This window comes from Gopherus flavomarginatus, chromosome 1, assembly GCF_025201925.1.
Source record: "Gopherus flavomarginatus isolate rGopFla2 chromosome 1, rGopFla2.mat.asm, whole genome shotgun sequence".
NCBI lineage: Eukaryota > Metazoa > Chordata > Testudines > Testudinidae > Gopherus > Gopherus flavomarginatus.
This window is the reverse complement of record NC_066617.1, coordinates 33391207-33408250: the sequence shown is the minus strand read 5'-3', so window position 1 is coordinate 33408250 and position 17044 is coordinate 33391207. Positions and strand designations below refer to the sequence as shown.

At 42.9% G+C, this 17044-nt stretch overlaps 1 protein-coding gene across 3 annotated transcripts in view; it reads left to right on the top strand.

Annotated features, from left to right (window-relative positions):
* The first annotated feature begins 262 nt into the window (after nucleotides 1–262).
* The window catches only part of CELSR1 (cadherin EGF LAG seven-pass G-type receptor 1), a 288234-nt gene continuing 271452 nt past the window's right edge, over nucleotides 263–17044 (top strand). For 2 of the 3 annotated variants that reach the window (XM_050935973.1, XM_050935972.1), the window contains exon 1: nucleotides 400–3178. In XM_050935973.1, the coding sequence (XP_050791930.1) occupies nucleotides 496–3178 (2683 nt within the window). In that variant the 5' untranslated portion in view covers nucleotides 400–495. Of the gene's footprint in view, nucleotides 3179–17044 lie in introns of all 3 variants that reach the window. The other variant, XM_050935974.1, reaches the window with a different exon arrangement.

Here is a 17044-nt window from a genome sequence, read left to right as displayed (position 1 = left end):
CCGGACCACCGCCCCCGGGGCTGCGGCGAGCAGGAGGCAGGGGGGAGGCCTCAGTGCTGCCTGGAGCCCGCCGGGGAGTCCCCTCTGCAGCTGGTCTGTGCCTTGAGGAGGACACGGGGGGAGATCCTCCTCCAGCTGGGGTTGGAGCGCGCCCCGTCACCCGGGGCAGAGGGTGGGGAGGAGGAGGAGGAGGGGACTTGGAGGGAACTGGAGCCTGTGGGTGCGAGGGGAGAGGAAGGAGGGGCGATGGGTGCAGGGAAGGGGGAAGCGCCCAACCTGCAGCTGGGGCCCCAGGGATTGTGGACAGAAGAGCAGGGCGGCTGGGATCCTTCTCTCCAGGGGCCTCGGAGGAAGAGAAGTGTGAACAACCCTCCGCAGTTCCAGCTGCCCAGCTACCAGGTCTCCATCCCCGAGAATGAGCCTGCGGGTACCCGGGTGATCGCCCTGCGGGCCCAGGACCCGGACGAGGGGGAGGCAGGCCAGCTGGTGTACTCCATGGAGGCGCTCTTTGACGAGCGTTCCAATGACTACTTCTCTATCGACCCAGAGACGGGCAGCGTGGTCACTACACGCAGCCTGGACCGTGAGACCAAGGACACCCACGTGCTGAAGGTGACTGCAACTGACCAGGGCTCTCCCCGCCGCCGCTCAGCCACCACCTACTTGACTGTGACTGTGAGTGACACCAATGACCATGGGCCAGTGTTCGAGCAGCCTGTATACCGGGAGACCATCCGGGAGAACCTGGAGGTGGGTTACGAGGTGCTGACTATCCGTGCCACAGATGGGGATGCCCCGGCCAACGCCAACATGCTTTACCGCCTGCTTGAGCCAGGTGCTGGGGATGGTGTCTTTGAGATTGACCCTCGCTCTGGAGTAGTGAGGACCCGTGCCCCAGTGGATCGTGAGGAGATCTCTGAGTACCACCTGGTGGTAGAAGCCAATGACCAAGGAAAGGAACCAGGTCCCCGTAGTGCCACAGCTACAGTACACATCACTGTGGAGGATGAGAATGACAACTACCCACAGTTCAGTGAAAAACGCTACTTGGTTCAGGTGCCAGAGGATGCCCCGGTGAACAGCCAAGTGCTGCAGGTGCAAGCGACTGACCGGGACAGGGGCAGCAATGCCCAGGTGCACTACAGCATTGTGAGTGGCAACCTCAAAGGCCAATTCTATATCCACTCTTTCTCAGGTGCCATTGACCTGATCAATCCTCTGGACTATGAGACCATCCGTGAGTACACACTGAGAATCAAAGCCCAGGATGGGGGCAGGCCCCCTCTGATTAACTCTAGTGGGATGGTATCTGTGCAAGTGGTGGATGTGAATGACAATGCCCCTATTTTTGTCAGCACCCCCTTCCAGGCCACAGTGCTGGAGAACGTGCCACTGGGCTACTCCGTGCTGCACGTTCAGGCAGTGGATGCTGATTCTGGAGACAATGCCCGTCTGGAGTACAAACTTATAGACTTGTCCCGATCTCCTGGTGTGGGGTCCCCAGGTGGAGAGACTGGGTTCCCATTCCAGATCAATAACAGCACTGGTTGGATTACAGTGTCGGCTGAGCTGGACCGAGAGACTGTGGAGAACTATCACTTTGGTGTAGAGGCTAGGGATCATGGAGTGCCTGTCATGACTTCCTCAGCGAGTGTGTCCGTTGTGGTCCTGGATGTCAATGATAACAACCCGACTTTCACTGAGAAGGTCTATCAGCTCAGGCTGAATGAGGATGCGGCAGTGGGCAGCAGTGTCCTGACTCTAATAGCAGTGGACAGTGACATTAACAGTGTAGTGACCTACCAGATCACCAGTGGCAACACTAGGAATCGCTTTGCCATCACCAGCCAGAGTGGGGGTGGGCTGATCACCCTTGCCTTGCCCCTGGATTACAAGCAGGAGAGGCAGTATGTGCTGACAGTTACTGCGTCAGATGGCACACTCTTTGATACTGTCCAGGTCTTCATCAATGTCACCGATGCCAACACACACCGCCCAGTCTTCCAGAGCTCCCATTACACGGTGAGCGTCAGTGAGGACAAGCCCATTGGCACCTCTATTGTGACCATCAGTGCCACCGATGAAGACACAGGGGAAAATGCCAGGATCACGTACATTTTGGAGGATAACATTCCTCAATTCCGCATTGACCCGGACATGGGCACTATCACCACCCTGATGGAGCTAGACTACGAGGACCAAGCCTCTTACACATTGGCCATTACAGCTCGTGACAATGGGATCCCTCAGAAATCTGACACCACCTACGTGGAGATCCTCATCCTGGATGCCAACGACAATGCTCCCCGCTTCCTGCGTGACCGTTACCAGGGCTCGGTCTTTGAGGATGTGCCACTCTCCACCAGTGTCCTTCAGCTGTCTGCCAACGACCGTGACTCAGGCCTCAATGGCCGCCTCCTTTACACCTTCCAGGGTGGTGATGATGGCGATGGAGACTTTTACATCGAGCCCACTTCTGGAGTGATACGCACGCTGCGCAAGCTGGATCGTGAGAATGTGGCTGTCTACAGCCTGCGGGCCTTTGCCATGGACAGAGGCAGCCCACCTCTCAAAGCCTCTGTGGATATCCAGGTCACTGTGCTAGACATCAACGACAACCCACCTGTCTTTGAACAGGATGAGTTTGATATCTTTGTGGAGGAGAACAGCCCAGTGGGCTCCATCGTGGCACGGATCAGTGCGGCCGACCCAGACGAAGGGACCAATGCACAAATCATGTACCAGATTGTGGAGGGTAACATTCCTGAGGTCTTCCAGCTTGACCTGCTCAGTGGTGACCTCACAGCCCTGATGGATCTGGATTATGAGAGCCGGACGGAATATGTGATTGTGGTGCAGGCCACCTCAGCGCCTCTTGTCAGCCGAGCCACCGTGCACATTCGTCTGTTGGATCAGAATGACAACCCGCCTGTGCTGCAGGACTTCCAGATCCTCTTCAACAACTATGTGACCAATAAGTCTAACAGCTTCCCCTCTGGAGTGATTGGCAAGATCCCAGCCTATGACCCTGATGTGTCCGACAGCCTGGCCTACACTTTTGTTCAGGGTAATGAGTTGAACTTGCTACTCCTGGACTCTGCCACTGGGGAACTCAAACTCAGTCGAGATCTAGACAACAACAGACCCCTGGAAGCTCTCATGAAAGTGTCAGTCTCAGGTAAGAAAACTTGGCAGGGGATAATAATGTATGAGAACTTTGTTTATTGGACCAGCATACTGGTACAGGCAGCAACAACTTTTAATTTCCTGGGGCAGTGGCTTATTTGTGAAATTTCTGGGGAGGAGCCACAAGAATGTATCAAAGCTATGTGCTGAGGACTGAAGTGAATAGTATGTTGAGGTGTATTTAGCCAGTGATATTTTGAATCATAAGGAAAAACATACAGAGCTTGAGTGCAAAATGTATTCCCTGGACATAGTTAGCTATTTAGGCTAAAACTTTCAGATGTGGATGCATAGAGTTATTAAGTGACCTGATTTTTAAAGATGCTAAGAATGTACAGCTCTCATTGATTGACTTACATTTAATGTTTAGACTTACTCCTATAATGTATTATACATAAGAATAGTAACAAGTAAAATTAACAAGTGCACTGTACATAAGAGTTAAGGGTTTGCTATTTTTTTTTATTATTATTAAGAAGTTAAAACATTTGATTATTTCCTTTTGAATGCTGGGAAAGTTGTCTAGTAAATCTTCAGATTTTGGGTCAAATTTTGTACTAGTGTAACATGGGCAAAACTCCACTGAAGGCGGTGGAGTGTCACCCATTTGCACCAGCAACCAAAATTTTTGCCTTTTGTTTACATCCTTAGAAAATGACTTCTGCAAAAACAGTTACAGCTGTATAACACAGTTAATTTCAGTGGTGTTGCTTTGGTGTAACTGAGGATGTTCGTTGGCACACAGTGTCACCAAAATAAGTATTGAAAGTTTTCTTTTTTGTCTTTGAGGCTTAACTAATCTAGTATGTGTCACAGTAATTTTATTTATTGTGGTAGTAGGTACGGTGGCTTTAAATTATACAGTGAATTGACATATGTATGCAAGTCCTAAATTGTTATTGTTTTGTTTTACAATACAGTATTTTAAATAACTTGTAAGACAATCCTCATAGAAAAAACAAGAAACTGAGGAGAAAGTGCAGTTCATTTTGGAATTACTCTTTGTAATTATGGTACGTACAGTGCATCAATAATGCAGTGACTAGTCTCCTCCCCAAATTCCACTATGCTGTCTTTATCATGGGCCTGATCCTGTGCAACTCTTGTTGCCTTCAAAGGCCCATCATGAGCAACATTTTCCCTGCAGCCTAACGCTAATATTTGTATTCTTTTATGTGAAGTAGGATATGTAAGTACTAAGTGTGTGTAATGATATCTTTTCTTAACACAAATCATTCAGATATCTAAATATGGCGCAATCCTGGCAACACTTGCAACTGTATTAGCGTCATTGAGATAAGTGGGACTTCATGGTAGAGAGCACTATGCTGTCATGTTTGCACGATCAGGGTCTTTGTTTGCTGCAGGGTAAAGGAAAGTGGTGTTAACTCCAGTCACTGGAGTTATTTGTGTCATCTGGCAATGGGTTCATATTTCCTGCAAAATGCTAGAAGGGAACTATTGTGGTAAAATTAGCTCATAAATGTTATTTCCACATTCGTTGAAAGCTTACAGAGAAACAGGCAATTGGCTTGTAAGTTTGAAATAAGGCATACATGTGATTTACATGGTCATAATCAGCCTGAACCAGCTGACGGAAAGCAGTAGCTTCTTATCTAATGGTAGGAGATAAAGAATTGGACAAAAAGCAAGAAGGCTGGAAAGGTGATTAAAATGGGCTAGATAGGGAGAGCGTATGGAATAGAAGTAGAAGATGATAGCATTCCTTTCTCATGCTAATAATGTCTTCATCCATTTATGCAGATTTCAATGGGTGAAATATATATAAAAATATGGAAATGGAGGCATGAATGCTTAGAGCACAGTTAAACTGCTGTTTTATGAGGTCTCGTAATACGACTATGATGAGTAATGCATATGTTATTACAGTTTGTGAGAACGTGAGCACTGAAACGCCTTTGTAATATTCAAAACTGGTTATCCCTATCACAGCTGCACCCCCCGGGGGATATTTGAAAGAGGCGTTTTCATCAGCATTCTTAAGTAATTTTGGCAGGCATCAAAGTCAGTTTGATACTGTTTTTGAAAAGTTTTCTGTGTGTGGGAAAAGATTGCTTCATAGAGGTATTTAAGAGGGCAGAGGTCTACAGACCTTGTGATTCCATTTAGGAAACTCTCACCTCTCCACTTTCTCCTGTTTCTTTTAACAAGTGAAACGGAGAGATGAACAGACTTGGAGTGAAATACTCAATATTGTTATCTGTAGTTAACTGAAGAATGTGTCTTTTGGGTGATCATTAACCTACCTATCAGCCCAAGCAAGCAATCCTGATTCAGACAAAAGTTCTGTCAGTCTTTGGGAGTTTGAGCTTTATATGGACTCTTATGGGACATATGGAAATGCAATCATGTTTTCACCTTCTGGCATGGGCTACATCTGAGGTTTGCTGTGAAGGCACTGTGGATAAGTGTGTGTTTGTGTGTGTAATAAAAACTTAAGTTTATCAGATGTGATAGGTCTTAGACAAGTGAGATGAGACATACTATACCAGGGCTAGCCAAACTTACTGACCCTCCGAGTCGCATATGACAACAGTATTTTGAGAGCCAGGGTGCCTGCCAGGGCTCAGGGCTTCAGCCCCACTCCTGCTGAAGCCCCGAGCCCGACCAGGTGCACCCCATGGGACAGAATCCTACCCCGCTACCCCGTGGCGCTGCAAGGCAGAGGTCCCGAGCTCACCCCACTCCAGTCTGGTAGGTGGAGAAAGGGGATGGGTGAAGGAAGCTCTGCGAGCCGCACTTTAACTGTAAAAGAGCCGCTTGCAGCTTGTGAGCCAGGGTTTGGCCACCTCTGTACTATACAGTTACATTAACTTGGGACTTTGACAATTGGATAAATCAGCATTCTTTTATTTGATCTGTATTTGACTTTTCAAAATGCATGTTTTTATTTGGCAAACAAAAGTCCAAAGTTGTATTGTTTTTTCCAGAGATTTTTTAACAACAGGAAACAGAATTATAGCTGTAGTGAAATTTGAAAATGAGAGACCCACTTCATTTAAAAACATGGTCACTTTCAACAGCATGGATATCTGCAGAAGCCATACTGAGGCTATGTCTACACTACAGCGTAAGTCGACCTACGCTACGCAACTCCAGCAGTGTGAATAATGTAGCTGGAGTCTACGTACCTTAGGTCAAGTTACCACGGGGTCTGAACTGCGGGGGGTCGATGGGGAAAATCTCCCAGCGACTTACCTTACTCTACCCCTGACGAAAATAGTACAGGGGTCGACTGGAGAGCGATCTGCTGTCGATTTGGCGGGTCTTTACTAGACCCGCTAAATTGACTCTCAGAGGATCAGTCTCAGAGAGCCGATCCCCTCTATAGTGTAGACCTGCCCTAAGACTCTGGCCATACAGTCTAGAAAGAGGGATTCCTCTGTGTGTGGATTTTCCTGTGCTGTGGCACTGTTTCTCCTGGCCCTAGATGCCTCTGAAAGCCCACAACAAAGTCTGGGATAGGTGCACAGAGAGGAAGCCTATCTGTGATGAGGTTGTGTGGGTGACTGTCACTAATGTACATCTTTTCCTCTGGCAACCAGCGGGGAATCTTCTTGAAAGGCAGAGGAAAATTAGTCTTTGAGCTGGTCCCCTCCATGCGTGAAATTTCCTTTCATAAGGCATGAGCTAAGTGCAGGGGAACCTGGATAGCAGTGGATCTCTGGGCCCCAGTTTATTCTGCAGGAAAATGGGGAGAAATCCTGTCCCAGCCACTACTGCTGGAAAGTTTGCAAAGAAATCTCATGGTTGTCCTCTATTTTACACCTGCTCTGGACTTTTCTACAGGAAGGGGTGGTCTGGCCTTATATTTCCCTTGCCTGTGTGTGGGATCACAAGATGTGAATTTTTGAATAGTTGGGATGAAATACTCACCCCACTGAAGTTAATGGGAGTTTTACCATTGAGTTCAATGGGGTCAGGATTTCATGCTAGGGATCCCAGAGGGTTTTGAATTTTAGAATCTGCAATTGCTTTAGTGTTGTTACAAATCATGAAATTAGTAAAATTATCAGGATTATGAACTAATATTCTTTCTCTTCACCTATAACAACATGAGCAAAAATTAAAGGGACATCGTCAACTTGCAGTCTAGTCAGTTTGTGAAAATGAGTTAAAGGTAGTTCTAGATAAAGCATCTGCCTCTAATTTCCCCCTGCTAATTTTAACGGTTTATAGTAACATTTTCCTGTATTAAAAATTTATATATTTTTCCTCTTGTGCTGTGGGCAGAAGTGCTGGGACATTTTTTTATAGTGAGAGTGCTGAAAGCCAGCGAAACTGTAAAGCAGTGGTCCCCAAACTTTTTACCTGCGCCACTCCTCAGAACTGGGGCCTGGAGCAGGGCCATGTCTCCAGGAGTGGGGAGATGCAGATAGAGCAAGGGGGCTGAGGCTGGGGCTGGCAGCCGGTACCCCGCGTAAAATCTGGGGGTGCTGCAGCATTCCTTCACCCCCATCTCAAACCCCTAGTTCCCACGCCTATGGCTGTGGGAAGGAAAACAAAAAACAAACAGGAGTGGGAAACTGATTCTGGACTCAATCTTGCATAGGGATCCACTTGTCAGTTGAATGGGACTTTTAGTGCCCGATCCCACAAACACTTGTGTGCACGGTTAACTTTACTATCATGAGTATTCTCACTGATCTCAGTGGGATAACTTGCATCACTAATGTTCAGTATATGTACCTATATTTTTCAGGATCAGAGCGTAAATGAATACACAGGTAAAATAATGAAAATAACTGTACACCAGTGTGGTCAAATGCACAAAATAAATGGAAAAGATATTTTTTCTCTAATTTCTCTCTCATAACAATCTTAAATATTATTTGTAGAAAAAGTAGTTTAAAAGAAAACCTCGTTCAGACAGAAGTGTGATTTCCCCCCCCCCCCCCATGTGCTGGTGCCCCTTTAATCAAATCTCTTTTTCCCAGATCACAGTAGAGCTTTTTGGAGGTATTTTTCGAAGGAGACTTTTAGTGCTTGGTTTTGTATCTGAAGTGCTTTAAAATCAAATCATATTATTTTATTTTTTCAAATCACTGTCCCCAGAACACATAATTTTAGATTTTGAATTCTGGGGACATGTCAGCTTGAAACTGCCAAAATGTATTAATATCAGATTGTGAGAAAATGTCCTCAAAATATATTTTTAAAAGACAAAAGAACATTGCAGTATGTAACTTATCTTTTAATAGTTTAAATATTTCAAAAGTTAAGCATGCTGCTAACTCCAGTTGCAGAGATCTAACGGTATGAAGATTAAATGTTTTTACCAAAAGCATTCAATCATTTAAGCTTTCAGGCGTGACAGGAAACATGGAAACTGAATAAAAATAACAAGGTTTATGGGCCTTTCAGCTGCTTGTTCTGATAAACTTTTCTACTTGTTGGTGTTAGATGAATTTAAGTTTGATAAATATTATTTAAAACTGTTTCCCTCGTAAATCTGTGATTCCTCTTCTGGAAAAAAACAGTACTATAAGAAAAAATAGAAAACTCTAAGTAAAAAAATTAAATGCCAGCAGACATTTTTCACCAGTTGATTTTTTTCTTTATGATTCATTGGATTATTTCTAATCTGTTCTGATCATCACTCTGTGAAATTATTGCCATTTGATTTTTTTTGGTGGTTATTGGTGCTGCCATTTGGTCACATTAGTAGAAACAAAATCATCACTTTGGGAAGATGAGAGAAAGTTTCTGAGAGGTCACAGAAAATGGAAAGCAAAGATGACTGAAACAAAAATTAATTTGTAAATTAGAGGGAGTATTATAGGACTTTTGCAAAATTCCATTTTTAATCCTTCTCAAAACTTGAGCTTGAAGTTTAGGGTCAAATTTTCAAAAACACCTAAGACAGGAGCCAAAGTCCTATTTTCCCAAAAATAATTTAAAAGCCTAATTTCCAAGGGCTTTCAATGAGAGTTAGGATCCTGTGTGCCTAAGCTACTTTTGAAATTGGGGCTTTGACTGTTAAATCACATAGGTACTTTTGCCAGCAGTGAATAATTTATTGTAAATTGTTTTTCATTAGGTGCTTGGTATCATGGTGATAAATGTTCTAAAAAGACCTATGAAGTATTTCTTATTTACCTCAGTTAATTGTCAATGTAGCTAAGACCCTGATCCTGCAGTTTACAGTGTGCAGGTGGAATGTTGTGCCTTTGTGGAATCCAGTTTGGTTAACGGGTCTCTGGTAGGAGCAGTAGTCTACCTGTCCAATGCAAATTGCAGGATTGAAAACTAAAACTCTGTTTTTCAATTTTGAAAGCAAATACCTAACTTCAGTACACAAATTTCTTAATATACTGTGCATCTTATTTACTACTAATTTTGCACATCGCCTACACTTCAATTGTAAATGAATTTTGTTATAATTAAGGCTACATTTTAGTCATGGGTATTTTTAGTAAAAGTCATGGACAGGTCACAGGCAGTAAACAAAAATTCACGTTCTGTGACCTATCCATGACCTTTACTATATACTCCAACTAAAACTTGGGCCACGGCGCTGTGGTGTGTGTGGCCTGAAACCCCTGCTGATGCTGGGGAGGAGGGAGATTTGGGAGGCTCCCTACCTGGCTCTGACTGGCATGTCCCTGTAGCTTGTAGGGGAGGGGGCAGCCAGGGGAGCTCTGCACGGTGCTCCTGCCACAAGCGCCAGCTCCACAGCTGCAGGGGTGGCACGTGTAGGCAGCGCGTGGAACCCCCTGGCCACTCTAACTAGGAGCTGCAGGGATGAGCTGGGGAGTCCCCTGCCCCTGGTAAGTGCCACCCTGTACTCTAACCCCCTGCCCCAGCCCTGAGCCCCCTCCCACACACCCAAACTGCTGCTGCAGAAGTCACAGAGATCACAGAAAGTCCCGGAATCCATGACTTCTGTGACAGACACATAGCCTTAGTTATAATTATGATGAAATGTAAAAGTAAGGAACTTGAATATTATCATAGACTATCACGGTTGGAAGGGACTTCAGGAGGTCATCTAGTCCAACCTCCTGCTTAAAGCAGGACCAATACCCACACAGATTTTACCCCAGTTCCCTAAATGGCCCCTTCAGGGATTGAACTCACAACCTTGGGTTAGCAAGCCAATGCTCAAACCACTGAACTATGCCTCCCCCCATTGTCTTTATAGCTGATAAGAGCAATTAAATTATATATCAAGCTGTTGTTATTGCTGGCATTTTATAGTTATGTTTAAAGAAGGCAATGCTTTAAGTTTTTGTTCAATTATGTACTTTCAATAAACCACTAAGTATGTGAGCTAACAATATTTCCTTTTATGTTCTTCTGACCTTACGTTAGATATTAAAGTGGGATTTAATGAAGTCACTATAACACCAACAAACCCAAATTAAGATAAGACTCATGTAATGGTGCAATAAACGTTTATTATTCTAACTCAGTGATCGTCAAGGGATAATTTTCATTATTGTAGTTAAAAAGTCATTATGCTAGTGTTACCCCATTACCAGTTTAGTCACTTTCTATACAAATAGAACGGAAAGTTGTGCACCTTGTTTTGTATTATTTGCTTATTGTTGAATTTCGGGCTGTAGTTTCCTCATGAACAGAGGGGCAGATACTACAGTGATAAGTGCTTTATAAACACCTATGATGTTTTTAGCAGAGTCTGAGGTTAAAAGAACAAAAGGCATGGAAATACAACAGAAGGGTTGGGGAAAAACTTTGGAAGGTAATTTTGGATTTGCAAAGAATGCATGATCTGACCCCAAGTGATGAGGTCCAGTGTTTCATTGCTTTATGGAAGTGTAGACTGTATACATCTTTGGGGTTTTGCATCTCTATTATATGGCTGATTTTGCTTTATCAGATTCATGAAGAATTGTGCCAGTGACTTCAGTGATCTGGGATCAGGCGCTATAGAGATGCTGAGGGCTTGGGTTTTTCTTGTTGTTTCAGCTATGCAGAGTAACCAGTTCCTTTATGAGTGATGTTTCTGCCTTTTTGCAAGAACTTGCTTTCATTTGAATCATTCACAAAGTTACTGGTAGCTTGGGGAAAAGGTCTGGTTTCAGGTATCAACAAAGGAGAGATTAACACATGAACTGCTTGCTGCAGCCTCCCTGTAGCCACTGAGGAAATAAATTCTGTAAGTGTAAAACATCGTTGGCCATGACATCCCTGCAGGTTATATACAATTATAAGATTACAGTGTACTTATGAATGGATGACCTTTGATGCTTCCCATTTCTATCATGATGCTTGGATAAAGATGTACAGACACATCAGATTTCTTACAAAATTATCATGTGGATGTAGAACCCACTGTGTAGTGGAAATAGCCTAATACTGTATTTTAGAATTGGAACATTCTCGTTGGTCTTGAAAAACTTTGAAAGTGCAATAGCTGGCGCATCCCATGGTAAACTAATCTGAGAAACAGCAATAATCTGAAGACTAAAAAAGACCAGGGAGTAAGTTGTTATTGATCACATTTAGTCTGTGTTTGTCTATGAAAGAGCTGCATGATTATAGTCCATAATTCTTACAAGTCTTCTGACTCAAAGCTGTAGGAAGTTTACGTTACTCAAATGATGAAGGAATAATCATCATCATTTATATAAAACGTGGTAGTGTCCAAATGGCTTAATCAGGATTGGCACTTCATTTTGCTGGGAAGTATACAAACAGGAAGCAATACAAATGATCCCTGCCCCAAAGCACTACCTGACTGCATGATGACAGGAGATACTCCATGGGGCTATGATCTGTCCCTCCCTGTGGCAGGTTGAACCCCCCATCTGGGATGCCACCTGGTGTGCTGTGGTCCCACTGGTTCTACCCGCTCCACCAGGATTGCCTTACCCTTTCCGCTGTGCCAGGCCCTCAAGCCTTCTCTCTCTCTCTCTCTCTCTCTCTCTCTCTCTCTCTCTCTCTCTCACACACACACACACACACACACACACACACACACACACACACACACACACACACACACACACACAGGGGCACCCAGCTGAAAATGAACACAGAGACACTGAGATCAGCTCTGTGTGGGGGAATCGGCTCGGGGTTGCCCAGCACTCCCATGCACACCTCCTTTGAGGTATAAACCCAAAATAATAATGTCTTGTGCTGTACAGAAAGATCTGCACAGCGCAAGCTCATAAAAATTCACCCTCTCCCTCAGTGTGGAAAGAGAGATGCACAGCTTCTTGTCCCATCCACTCCTAGATATGAATTGCACAAACTGGGTTATGTTATACACAAGAAATAAGTTTATTAACTACAAAAGATAAATTTTAAGTGATTATAAGGAATGGCAAACAGAACAAAGCAGATTACTGAGCAAATAAAACAAAACACACAAACTAAGCTTAATACACAAAAGAAACCGATTACACATAGTAATTTCTCACCCTAAATGTTGTTTAGGCAGGTTGTAGAGTTTCTGCAGCTCAGAGTTCCAGTTATGTCTCTTTACAGGCTAGACCCCTGTTCTCAACCTGGACTCAGACCTTGCCTTCCCCTAGCTTAATTCCTTGGTTTCTTCAGGAGCTTTCAGCAGTCTTCCATCTCGGGTGGGGAGGCAAATGGAGAGCCCAGATTGCCTTGCTTCCCAGCCTTAAATAGAATTTACATAAGGCGGGAAGCCTTTGTTTCCGGTGGTCCTTGGAAGATGGGGGATCCACATCTTCCAAAAACTCATTATCTTTTCCTAATGGCCCATTAATGTTGATTGCTTACTGTCTGGTGGGCATTTCCCAAGCACATACCCACACAGTTGTAATTATTACATGGACAATATTCCTGACTTTTGATACAGAAATGATACATGTGTACAAATTGGATAAACACATTTAGTAAATCATGACCTTTTCAGTGATACCTCACATGACCCATATTGCACAAAACACATCTTAGTTATGTCATATTCATATCATAACAATATTTCTGTGAAGAATATGGGGTGTAATGTCACAGTCCCCACCACACATCTTCACTGCCAGCCCTGAGGGGAGTGCACAAGCTGTAGCAGTTGCTTTTCCTGAGAAAGAAACATGGCTGAGTTTTTATCCCTCCTCTGAACCTCTCCTACTCATGAAATGTTGCAAATTTCATTCTCCAGAATGTAGACTGATGTTTTGGGGAACTTTTCTTTTTAGGGAAGGAGTATCTGGAAGAATAGTTGTCCCAAAGTATCTGTGGCTGCCACTCCCTGTCCTCCCGATCTACTTCCTTGAAGGGCAGGGGACCATCAAGAGGTGGAGAGGATATTAATAGGTGGTCAGCACTGACCTACTTCTGGAATTCTCACAGAGTTAATTAAGAGGATAATTGTAGAAAGAGTGGCCCCTCCCTATCTATGGAGCACTGGTGGAGGGTATTCTGTGGGCTCACGAGAAAGTGGGGAGTATGCAATATAACTGGTGCTTCCCTCTTCCCTTTTTCACCCATGCAGATTCATTGCTGTTTGTTCCACTTCATTTGGGGAAGTCGAGGGGAACACATGGCCCTTATAAATGTTTGTATGTACCTTTTGTTTTAGTGTCTGTTAGCTCACAAGTGTAGAGTAGCAGATGAACTCTGGACCATACTATTCTTTAAAAAGTGAACATTTTATGTGGTTTTTTTCTGGTGATCACAATTAATAAAAAAAAAAAAAGTTTATAGCAGTGAGTTATCTGTCACTGTGCCTAAGTTGTTTTTTTTTACCTTTCAGTAGCAGAGGTCCCTTTATCTCAATACAGCATTATATTGTCAATATGTTTCCATGAAATATTTTGCTCTGCTAGCAGCAAATGTTTTCCTGTCTGTTGAAACAAAAATATACCACTCCTATGAAATTCAGGAGTTAAATGGAAGGAAACACATATTAAAGCAAAAAGACAGCAATAGCTTTTGCCAATTGAAATAAATCATACAAAATGGTGAGGTTAACATTTCTCTGTTCATCATAATCCTTTTGAAAAGTGTTACAGTGAAAAGTAACCAGCACTGAAGATATTTGTTTCTATCTATATCCTATGTATACATAATGCGTTATGTACATCTATTATTTTTGCTACAAACCTTTAACAGGACATTTCTACACTAATATGTCGTTGACTGAGATGTACTAAACACAATATAATTGTATTTCTGAATCTCACTCCACAAAGTCAAAAGTTCATAACTAGGACTGTCAAACGATTACAAAAATTAATCGTGAAATTAAAAAAAAGCGTGATTAATCATAGTTTTATTTACACTGTTAATAATAGAATACCAATTTAAATGTATTATAAATATTTTTGGATATTTTTCTACATTTTCAAATATACTGATTTCAATTACAACACAATATAAAGTGTACAGTGCACACTTTCTGTTTTTTTATTACAAATATTTGCATTGTAAAAAAAAAAAAGTATTTTTCAATTTACCTCATACGAGTACCCTCATGTAGTTCAGAGTTACGGACAGCCTCCATTCCCGAGGTGTTTGTAACTCTGAGGTTCTACTGTATATGGCATATTACAGTTCTCTCACCTCCCCCAAATTTAAAAAAAAATGCCATACATGTGAATCTCTAAGAGATGAATAAAATATATATATAGTCGCTCATTTTTAGATAAGAGAAATAGAGTGAACAGTCAGCCTAGTCAAAATTGTAAATGAAATACAGAGATCTTTTCTCATGAGGGCTGCAAACTGGCCATCTCAGTCCAATGTGTTTTGTGTTCTAATTCTGCTGTTTAGCAGAACATCAGTTGTTATTTGGAATTGTTGAATTGCATTCAAATAGTTTGTCTGTGCTACTTGTGATTACAGAGGTTTAGTGCTCTTTTTATCTTTTTGGATACATTACTGTAATGGACTTTTTAGACACACATAGGCATTAATGGAATACAGTTGTCAAAAGAACACTTTTAATTGGCTGATGTTATTATTAAAAGGTTGCTGTTTATGTTGGAAAAAGAGCAGCTGGTAACAACTTTAGGATTCATTAACCTTTAGTGAATTGGATGTGCTATGAAGAGTGTCTGACTTTTTCATTTTTAAATTCACAGACATGGCAAATGAAATATTAACAATGGTTAATTCCCCAGTTCTGCATACATTTAACTTTATGCATATAAGTATTCTCATTACGCCCAATCCCAAAGTTAAGCACGTGGTAAGTGTTTGAATAGTTTGTGTTGATGTTAATTTACATGTTGTTGGGGGTTCCTCTAGATCAGTGTTTCTCAAACTGGGGGTCCTGACCCAAAAGGGGGTCACAAGGCTATTGGGGGCGTTTGCAGGATCACAAAAAATATTGCTGGGGGAGAGGGAGCTGAGGGTGGGGTACAGCAACCTCCAGTCTCTGGCTACCCAGCTCTGAAGGCAGCACCGCTGCCTGTAGCAGTACAGAAGTAAGGGGGGCAATACCATGAGAATGCACCTATGAATATGTACAGCAATTTGCTATCACAGGGGCCATTACAGCCTGAAAAATTTTCAATGGGGTGTCCAGCAAAAAAAAAGTTTGAGAACCCCTGTACATGACTGAAATGAAAAATGACTGACACTTCAGCAGTTTTACAGAGGCTGGAATTAGGATGACTTTATACAGGAAATACACTTCCCTCAGTATAACAGTGGTTTATTTTTTAAGTGCTGACGTACTCAGTGCATCATAAAAAGAGGTAGGAAGTGAAAGAGTAGGGATAGGGGGTAGGAGAAATGAGGCTAGAGATGTAAATGGAGGTTGAGGAGGTACAGTTGTATAGAATGTCACCTGATGAAAGTCACACCAGGTGTGGTAGTTAGAGCTGGAAAAATGATTCATTGTGAATGATTTGTCTGAAAAATGTAGCCCTTTTTCTGTTTTCAAATTATTTGCAAACAAGCAGTGATTTCTAAAACATTACTTCTGATTAGAGTGGTAATTGTGTGATTGTTTGTGTGAACAGATTTCAGTTTATGGATTGTTCAGGAAGTGGTTGCTATGTTGCTATTCAGTATTTATGAGTAGCAACCTGTGATGGGTCTCTCAAGTGAGGAAGAGATGTGCCGGTGAAGGAAGAGTCACAGTATTAAGATTATGTTGCTGCCCAGTAAAGGCAGAAATAATGATTTTGGGTTATTAAGCACCAGATTGTGGCCCAGACTTCTGCAGACTCTCAAGGGACCCTCCCCATGTTCTTGCATGATCTCTCTGGAGCTTGGCTGCAGGTGTGGGGGAAAAGCGGACCCCAGCCCCTTTATTACTCCTTCCTCCTCACTGTAAGAAAGGGGTGGGAAGGAGGTGAAGCCTGGCGTCTGACCTTCCAGTGCACTATCCAGCTGCTGAGCCACCAAGAGAGAAGTAAATGACTCCTGGGAAAGGGCTGTCACAGTTTATTCCCTCTGGAGCAAGGGGGAGCCAAGGTCGTAGCCCCTCCCCATGGTGGTTCATGTCACAAGCCCCAGTGACTTTCTTCTAACGTGCTACAGTTAAACTACTTTTTTTTAAAAAAAGAAATGTAGGGAGAGATTTCCAAAGGCACAGATGGGAGTTAAGTGCCCAAATCCCACTGAGTTTGGGTTGGGTACCTAACTCCCTTTGTTAATCCCAACCATAATTTTTAAAACACCAGTAGTAATTCCCTGCGGGAATTGTTGGAGAATAAAAAGGGTTTGTGTGACTAAGTTCTAACAACCCTTTCTGACAAATTTCCATAGCATCTCTAATAGCTTTTATTCATTTTATAATTATTCTGTACTGATGTCTATGATTACAGCATTTTTCTTGGAATTAAGGATATATAGCATTCTAGCTACACTGACACCTGTATAAGAAACATGCCTTCTTCCATTTGTGTGAGTAAGTGGCATTGTTGCCTTTCTCTGTTTTTCA